The sequence below is a fragment of the Chiloscyllium plagiosum genome, chromosome 28 (assembly GCF_004010195.1).
Source record: "Chiloscyllium plagiosum isolate BGI_BamShark_2017 chromosome 28, ASM401019v2, whole genome shotgun sequence".
In the NCBI taxonomy this organism is placed as follows: Eukaryota; Metazoa; Chordata; class Chondrichthyes; order Orectolobiformes; family Hemiscylliidae; genus Chiloscyllium; species Chiloscyllium plagiosum.
In genome coordinates, this window is record NC_057737.1 from 49,622,105 (window position 1) to 49,631,709 (window position 9,605).

At 42.4% G+C, this 9,605-nt stretch overlaps 1 protein-coding gene across 1 annotated transcript in view; it reads right to left on the reverse strand.

Annotated features, from left to right (window-relative positions):
• LOC122564238 (phosphorylase b kinase gamma catalytic chain, skeletal muscle/heart isoform-like) overlaps positions 1–8,890 on the reverse strand; it is a 106,585-nt gene extending 97,695 nt beyond the window's left edge. Inside the window, exons 1-2 of the mRNA XM_043718936.1 lie at positions 8,863–8,890; positions 6,340–6,558 (exon numbers count right to left, since the gene is read on the reverse strand). Of these exons, the coding sequence (XP_043574871.1) occupies positions 6,340–6,558; positions 8,863–8,890 (247 nt within the window). The remainder of the gene's footprint in view (positions 1–6,339; positions 6,559–8,862) is intronic.
• Positions 8,891–9,605: the final 715 nt, after the last annotated feature.

Here is a 9,605-nt window from a genome sequence, read left to right on the forward strand (position 1 = left end):
GCTCAACCCTAATTGCCCTGGAGAAAATGGTAGTGAGCCACCATCTTGAACCACTGCAGCCCATGTGGTGAAGGGATACCCATTATGCTTTTAGTGAGGGAATTGGAGGATTCTTCCAATGCATCTGCTGACTTTGTCCTACTTGTTATAGATTTGGAAGGTGCTGTCAAAGGTGCCTTGGTGAATTTCTGCATTGCGTCTTGTAGATGGTACACATTATTGCTATTGGAGGGAAGGAGTGAATGTTGAATGTGTTGGATGTAAGGTCAATCAAGCGGGCTGTTTTTTCTTGGATGGAATCTTCTTGAATGTTGCTAGAGCTACACCCAACCAGGAAACTGAAGAATATTCCATCACACTTGCGTTTGGAGATCTGAGGCAGGCTTTGGAGAGTCAAGAGTGAGTTACCCACTTTGTAATTACTCTGATCTGGTTTACAGCCGAAGTATAGCTTGATAAGAGTAACGCCTGGGATGCTGATTGTGGGGGATTCAGCCAATGATAATACCATTGAATGTCAAGTTGTACTGGTTAGGTTTTCACTTGTTGGAGATGGCCATTTTCTGGCACTTATGAATGTTACCTGGTACTTATTAACTCAAGCCTGGATGCAGTCCAGGTCATGCTGCATATGCAGATGGACTGTTGAGGAGCTCCAAATGGCATTTAACAAGAAAAATACCATCTCTTTCTGCATAGTCTGTTGAGCTGTAAGAATTTTATATATTTCAATGAGATGTCCTCAAATTTTCTAAACTCCAGTCAATACAGATCCAATCTCTCCTCGTATGACAAATCTGCCAACCCAGGAATCAGTCTCATTAGATTAGATTACTTACAGTGTGGAAACAGGCCCTTCAGCCCAATAAGTCCACACCGACCCGCCACAGCGCAACCCACCCAGACCTATTCTTCTACATTTACCCCTTCACCTAACACTACGGGCAATTTAGCACAGCCAATTCACTTAACCTGCACATTTTTGGATTGTGGAGGAAACCAGAGCACCCGGAGGAAATCCACGCAGACACGGGGAGAATGTGCAAACTCCACATAGAGAGTTGCCTGAGGCGGGAATTGAACCCGGGTCTTTGGCGCTGTGAGGCAGCAGTGCTAACCACTGTGCCACCGTAGCAACCTGGTAGCAACTAATTACAAGTTGCATTGATGTGACAGGCATTGTTATAGAGACTTTAAGGATTCCTTTCAGATCCTATATCCTTTTGCCTGCAATTGCATAATCTAACATAGTAGCCATTTCTTAATACAACTGTCTGTACGGAGTTTGCACATTCTTGCTGTGCCTGCGTGAATTTCGCCAGGTGTTCCAGTTTCCTCGCACAGTCCAATGATGTGTATGTTAGGTGAACTGGCCATGCCAAATTGCCCATGGTGTTCAGGGATGTATAGTTTAGTTGGGTTAGCCATGGGGAATGCAGGGTTACAGGGAAAGGGGTTGAGGATTGGGTCTGGCTGGGATGCTCTTCAGAGGGTCGGTGTGAACTTGCTAGGTCAAATAACCTGCTTCCACATTGTAGGTTTTCTAATAAAAAAATATGATTAACCCTATCAGACCCGAAAATCCTCCAGGGTGAAACACCGACAGTAATACAATGATACCCTTGGACTGAGATGATTGGCCTCCAACAACCAGTTTCCAACAAACAGGGGCGGCACGGTGGCACAGTGGTTAGCACTGCTGCCTCACAGCGCCAGAGACCCTGGTTCAATTCCCGCCTCAGGCGACTGACTGTGTGGAGTTTGCACGTTCTCCCCGTGTCTGCGTGGGTTTCCTCCGGGTGCTTCGGTTTCCTCCCACCATCCAAAGATGTGCAGGGTCAGGTGAATTGGCCATACTAAATTGCCCATAGTGTTAGGTAAGGGGTAAATGTAGGGGCATGGGTGGGTTTCGCTTCGGCGGGTCGGTGTGGACTTGTTGGGCCGAAGGGCCTGTTTCCACACTGTAATCTAATCTAATCTAAAAAATCTTCTCCGTGATTCCCATTGACTTCAGGTGCACTGTGGCTCTTTGATGAATTTCCTCAACTAGATGGCAGAGTCCAAATGTCTCTACACTCTCCATGGGTAGATCATGAAAATCTTTTTCCCATGGCAAACATATCTAAGATCAGAGGGCATACGTTTAAAGTGAAGAGTAAGTAGTTTAGAGAGGATCTCAGGAATGTTTTTATTAAAATATAAGATGCTGCTTAAGAGGGTGTGGAGACAAATATTCTCACAACATTTAATAAGCATCTGACGAGCACATAAAATATCAGGGCATAGTAAACTATGGAGCAAGTGCAGGTAAACGGGATTAGCATAGTTTTGTGTTTGTTGGTTGGTATAGACATGGTTGGTCAAAGGGCCTACTTCTATGGTGTATGATTCTATGACTCTAAAATGTGTTAGGATAAATTTTTGACAAATGTCTTTGATCATGGGCAGAAAAAAAACTCTCTTCCAGAATTGTATTTGTTTCCTTTATCCCTACTCTTTATGTTTAAATTGGTTCACAAGTCTGTCTATACCTTTAGAATTAAACTGAAATATGTAACTCTGCTAAGAGCTAGGACTGGCTCCAGAACTGGCTGCACCTATTCTAGCATCAATCTATTCTAGTATAGCCACAATCTAACCAACAGTGTGGAAAATACACAAAAAAATGTATAATTTCGATCAATGCTGACATCAAGGGCAGTTCACTCCCTTCACTTCTGGAATTCAGCTCTTTTGTCCATGTTTGAACCAATGTAACAAGGTCAGGAGCTGAGTGGCCCTGGGTGGAACCCAAACTGAGCATCACTGAGCAGGTTATTGCTGAGCAGCTGCTACTTGATAGCACTATTGATGACACCTTCCATCACTTCTGCTTGAATTGAAGTTGTTCTGTTTTCTGTGGTCGTATCTGGGCAATTGTCCCCACTGTCAGATAGACGTCAATATTGTAGCGGAACTGGAATAGCTTGGCTAAGGTCATAGCTGATTCTGAGATCAATGCTAGGTTTCAGCCAAAGCTATACTTTTTAATTCAATTTTAGCAGCATGTGTGTGTTTGTGAAGTTGCAGAGTAAAAGACAGAGAATTGTGAGAAAGGAAACAAATACAACTCTGGGAAGAAACAGAAGTTTTGTTCCTTGAGCAAAAAGCCGTGTCAAAAATTTGATGAAATAGATTTTAGTTGAGGAAATCCACGATGTAATGTAAAAGCACTGATGTATTCAACAAATTATAAGTAACTGGAACAGCTGGATGGAAAGGAATTGAGTGGATGTGGATTGACGTGGAGAATAAAGACTGGCAGCAGTGAAGCAAATTGTTCATGTCTATGTCATAGACATTTAAAGAAGGCGTTCATAATTAAACAGAACATCATGTTCAACCCAGTGTAATTCTGTTGTTTTGTATCTGATCAAAAAAGTTGCTATTCCTAAAGTAACAATTCTATCTGAATTTTATCCAGTAACATCGTATGTGTGCAAGTGTTTTTTATTATTAATTTGTAAGGTTTGGGTATCACTGGCTGGCCAGCATTTATTAGGAGAAACTGAGTACTGCAGATGCTGGAGATCAGAGTCGAGAGTGTGATGCTAGAGAAGCACAGCCGGTCAGGCAGCATCGAGGAGCAGGAGAATCAATGTTTCAGGCATATGCCCTTCATCAGGAATGAGCATTTATTGCCAGCATTTATTGTTCATCCCTAGTTGTCCTTGAGAAGGCGCAGCTGAACTGCCTCCTTGAATCCCTGCAGTCCATGTGCTGAAGGTAGCTCCACAATGCCATTTGGGAGGGAATCCCAGTTTAAAGTTAAAAAGTTAAATGTTAAAAGCTGCATTGTTATTTCAGTTGTTTTTCTGACCTGTTAGTCTTTTCTCAGTTATTGAGATTGACATTCTCTCTGCTGGGAATATCTCATATTATAATGTACATAACTTCATTAATGTCCAATCTTTTGATTATTCTTCTGATGTCCTGTTTAGGGTTCATGTGTTAGGGCAGGTTGTATAAGTGATGCTTGTGTTTCTATGATCTAATGCTGGTGTTTAAGATTAAATTACTGAAGAGGATGATAGGGTTGCTCTTGTCCATTTGAAGAGACATTTCAACATGATTTTTAAAATTCATTCACAGGATGAGGCTATCGCTAGCTAGGCCAGCATTTAGGGATATGGAGCACGTGCATGCAGATGGGTTTATTTTAGAATGGCATCATGGTCAGCACAGACCTGGTGGGCCGAGGGGCCTGTTTCTGGTGCTGTACTGTCTATGTTATGTTCTATGAATGACAGAGGTGGAATGGTACTATTTTTTGACTAAGTCGAAGTTGCATCAATTTTGGTGAGTATTTCTCGCCACAAAACCAAACAGGTTGTATCTTACCAAAGTCACTACTTTACTTCCATCCATTTTATCACACAAAGTGTTCCTGGAGTAACTTACCACTTACTGGTGATCCTGAAATTAGCCAGGTACACCTGGTACTAATGCCATCTTGAAAAACCTGTTGTGCACCTGGACAAGTACTGTCAGTTTGAAGCTGTTCTACACAGATCCTGATATGTGCTCCAGATCGTGGCAGATACCGGGAAATCCATACCCTACTTTGTGCGCATGTGCCTGCAGGCCCTGTTGAACAGGGTTTTGCAGAAGTGGGACATCTTTTCCCCCCAACACCAGCAGAGAAGCTACAATACCAGACCACACTAGCCTAGCCCAAGTATGGTTCTCAGGTCAGTGCTGTCTTAGCCATTGGGAGGATTGTACAGCCCTGTAGGAAGAAGATCAATGACCAACTCCAGTCTGTCAGTCTAAGTGTCATCATCTTTTCTCTGAAACTTCATACTTACTCCAACTCCCACCAACTCTCATGTCCTACCACTCAGATGTCTGCTACATCTTCCTCCCCTCACCCATGCTGAAATACAACACCATTGACTTGCATTAATCATGCTCGTTTCTCCCTTGATTTAATTTTAACTTTCTATCACCTCTAATACTTAATCCTCTTTTCAAGTACATATGGTGCAGCTCTCCCCCACTCCTGGGGAACCAGAGTTGATCTGATAGTTGGGTGGTAATGATACAGTGGTGGATATGCAAGTCATGAGGTTATATAATGTGCTTGAATATAATTTTGCTGCTTCTGAAGGCCCATAATGCATCATGGATTTTTAAAATTCATTCACAGGATGAGGCTATCGCTGGCTAGGCCAGCATTTATTGCTCATCCCTAATTGCCCTGAGTTAAGTGTCAACCACATTAACTACCATTAAAGTACTGCAATTAAGAATCTGATCATGACCATGAAACCATTGTCAATTGCCAGAAGCACCCCCCACCCAGCTGTTCACTCATGTCTTTTAGGGAAGGAAACTGCCATCCTTCCCTTGGCTGGCCTACAAGTGACTCCAGACCAACAGCAATGTTGTTAACTCTTAACTGCCCTCTGGGTAACCAGGAATGGCCAAAAAATTGCTGGCCTAGCCAGTGATGCCCTCATCCCATGAATAAATTTTTAAAAATCACTGCTGTGGATTTGGGGACACATGTAAGCAAGACCAGGTAAGGATGGCAATTCCTTCCCGAGTGAACATTTGTATACCAGATGAGTTTTTCTGTCAATCAACATGGTCATCATTAGGTTTATCATTCCACACGTTTTCATTGAATTCAAATTCCACCATTTGCCATGATTTGAACCTGGGAGTCATGAACAATACCTGAATTAACAGTCTGCCAATAATACCACAAGGCCATCACCTCCACAATCGTATGCCCCAAATTTAACCTGTTACCTCTATTTTTAAGCTGATCTATAGAACAAAATGGAATTTGTTCCAATTTGAAGATGGGATTTAATCACTTCAGGTGCTTCTACTGAGTCATTCTCAGTGAAGTTCTTGACTTAGAGTGCATTCTGTGCCCTTGTCACCCTCTGTGCTTCTTCTAAGTGTTGTTCAACATGGGGGCGTATTGATTTATCAGGTGAGGGGATGGGGTCGGGGCTATGTGGCAATCAGCAGGAGGCTTACTTGTCCATGTTTGACCTACAGGAGTCCAAAATGAATGTTTGAACTTCAAGGGCCACTCCCATCCGACTATATGCCATCTTTGCTGGGTCTCTCCGGGTGATGAATTATGTCATATTGGCTGACGGACATGATTTTGAGTGTAACTATGTCACAGTTTTGCTTACTATTCTGTGGACAGCTCTCAAACTTTGGCACTTGTCCCCAGATGAAAATGCGTGCAACATCTGCTGTTTATGATCATGGCTTGTACTCAATTCTTCAATTGTTGTTCTATTATTTTAGATTTAGCCTGGATGACTTACTCACTTATATGTTGGTGCCCTGAGACCTGCTTGAGGATGCTGATTTCCTGTGCAGTAGATGTACAAATCTCTTCCAATTCCTCTGGAGTCAGATGCTCAGATGTAATGTCAATAATCTTTACAGCATATTCTATTTCTGTCTTCCTCTCGATACAGCGCCTGACAATACTGCTAACACCCCTGGGAAGAGATGGAAAAGAACAGTAAATAAACTCCAGATTGACTTAGTTCAAGTTTTTAACTGAGGGCTCACAGTAATTGTGTGAATCTGTGGATGGACTAGATCAAGAACTGCCGAAGTAGAGAAAGCAGGAGAATAAAATTGAGAAGCATATCAACCATAATTAAATTTCAGAGCAGACTCAATGAGCTGAATACCCTAATTCTGCTCTTATATCGTATAATCTTATGGTCAACTTCTGTCTTATTCTGTTGTAGTAATTCAAACAGAGTAAAAGAGTAAGTGATTCAAAATACACTTGCTTCACACTCCCAACCCCCTGCACAAATGGGATTGTTTACTCTTCACATATCTTGAGGATTTTTTCAAAGGAAAGTTATGTTTTATTTTTCAGTGTTTAGTCCATTTCTTCTGGATAATTTAACATTGAGCAACAGGATAATGCCCTAAATCACAAAGTAGCCTTTTGAATCAGTTCCAGTTGATTTGAACACTTTTTGCATCCATTAGGGACCTATCAGGGTGGGCATCTGAATGACTTTTCTCCTTCCTGCATCACAGCAGCAAGGCCAGTAACATCCCTGATTCTCAACCTGGTTTGCGTCAAATACTTTGGCAGAAGCTGGACACATCTGGCTTGTTATGACACTGGAGACTGCTCCAATTCTCACTGAAGCAATAAAGGAAAGAACTGCAAATGACCTTTTGAAACAATGTGACTGAGAAGTATATGAGAAATGAGCAAAGCAGGAGTGTGGGGAAAAATATTAGAAAACTCATTGTTAATTGCAGATTTTAAATTTTAATTTGAAGATCAAAGTTTGTGAGAAGATTTGTAGCTCAGGTGCTCATTGTTGTGGTTCTGTTTGCTGAGCTGGGAATTTGTGTTGCAGACGTTTCGTCCCCTGTCTAGGTGACATCCTCAGTGCTTGGGAGCCTCTTGTGAAGCACTTCTGTGTTGTTTCCTCCGGCATTTATAGTGGTTTGTCTCTGCCACTTCCGGTTGTCCATTCTAGCTGTCCGCTGCAGTGGCCGTTATATTGGGTCCAGGTCGATGTGTTTGTTGATAGAATCTGTGGGTGAGTGCCATGCTTCTAGGAATTCCCTGGCTGTTCTCTGTTTGGTTTGTCCTAGTGTTGTCCCAGTCGAACTCATGTTGCTTGTCATCTGTGTGTGTGGCTACTAAGGATAGCTGGTCGTGTTATTTCGTGGCTAGTTGGTGTTCATGGATATGGATCATTAGCTGTCTTCCTGTTTATCCTATGTAGTGCTTTGTGCAGTCCATGCATGGTATTTTGTACACTACATTAGTTTTGCTCATACTGGGTATCAGGTCCTTCATTCTGGTGAGTTGTTGTCTGAGAGTGGCTGTTGGTTTGTGTGCTGTTATGAGTCCTAGTGGTTGTAGTAGCCTGGCTGTCAGTTCAGAAATATTCTTGACGGAATGAGGACATGCCGCAACCCAAAGGACTAGTCACGTTACCATACATCAAGAACATTTCTGAACTGACAGCCAGACTACTCCACACACTCCGATGACAAGCAACATGAGTTCGACTGGGACAACACTACTATTATAGGACAAGCCAAACAGAGAACAGCCAGGGAATTCCTAGAGGCATGGCACTCATCCACAGATTCTATCAACAAACACATCGACCTGGACCCAATATACCGGCTACTGCAGCGGTCAGCTGGAACGGACAACTGGAAGCGGCAGAGACAAACCACTATAAATGCCGGAGGAAACACCACAGAAGTGCTTCACAAGAGGCTCCCAAGCCCTGAGGATGTCACCTAGATAGGGGACGAAATGTCTGCATCACAAATTCCCAGCTCGGCGAACAGAACCACAACAGTTTGAAGATCACTGATTTTCCAATCTGTCCTCTATATTTTGATCTTCTGAAACACAGAACACAAAAAAGTACAGCACAGGAGCAGAACCTTCGAAATTAATCCCATTTGCCTGCATATGATCCATATCCCTCTACTTCGTGCCTGTTCATGTGTCCATCTAAATGTCTCTTAAATGTTGCTACTGTATCTGCTTCTGCGATCCAGGCACCGACTCCCTCAGTGTGATAAACCTTCCTCACATATTGCCTTCAAACTTATCCTTTCTCACCTTAAACCTATGTCTCCAAACATTTAACATTTCCACCCTGGGAAAAAGACTCTATCTACCCTATGTACATTTTTTAGTGTCGCCTTTTTTTGCTTTATTCTATTCATTTAGTCAGTGGATTGGTGGTCAACATTTCACAAAATTAGAAAGTGTAAAGGTTCAGAAGAATGCTATTTAATTATTGCATCTGCATTGGCCATTCAAATGAGTATCATTACCTTGTGCCAATCTCACCTTTTTCCCCATATACGTACACATTATTTCTATTCAATTGTCCAATGCCCTATTGAATGCCTCAATTGGACTTGCTTCCACTACACTTCTAAGCAGTACATTTCACACCTAACTACTTGAAAATCTTTTTGCTCATTTCATACTTAGTCCACTTGCAAATCACTTTAAGTTTATTCCCTCTTTCTTTTTTTAAAATACATTTGTGGAAGGTAGGCATTGCTGGCTGGCCAGCATTTATTGCACGTCACCAGTTGCTCAGGAGAAGATGGTGGAGAACTGCCTTTTTGAATCGCTGCAATCCACTTGCTGTGGGTTGATTCACAATACCATTGGGGAGGGAATTTCAGGATTTTGACCCTACGGCACTGAAGGAACAGTGATTTGTTTCCAATTCAGGATAGTGAGTGGTTTGGAGGGGAACTTGAAGGTGGTGGTGTTCCCATGTATTGGCTGTCCTTGTCCTTCTACATGGAAGTGGTCATGGGTTTGAAAGGTGCTGTCTAAGGATCTTTGGTGAATTTCTGAAGTTCATATTGTAGATAGTATATGCTGCTGAGTATCAGTGGTGAAGGGACTGAACGATTGTGGATGTAGTGCCTATCAAGTGTGCTGCTTTTTGTCTTGTATGGTATCAAACTTCTTCAGAGTTATTGGAGCTGCACCCATCCAGGCAAGTGGGGAGTATTCCATCACACTCCTGACTTGAGCTTTGTACATGATGGACAGG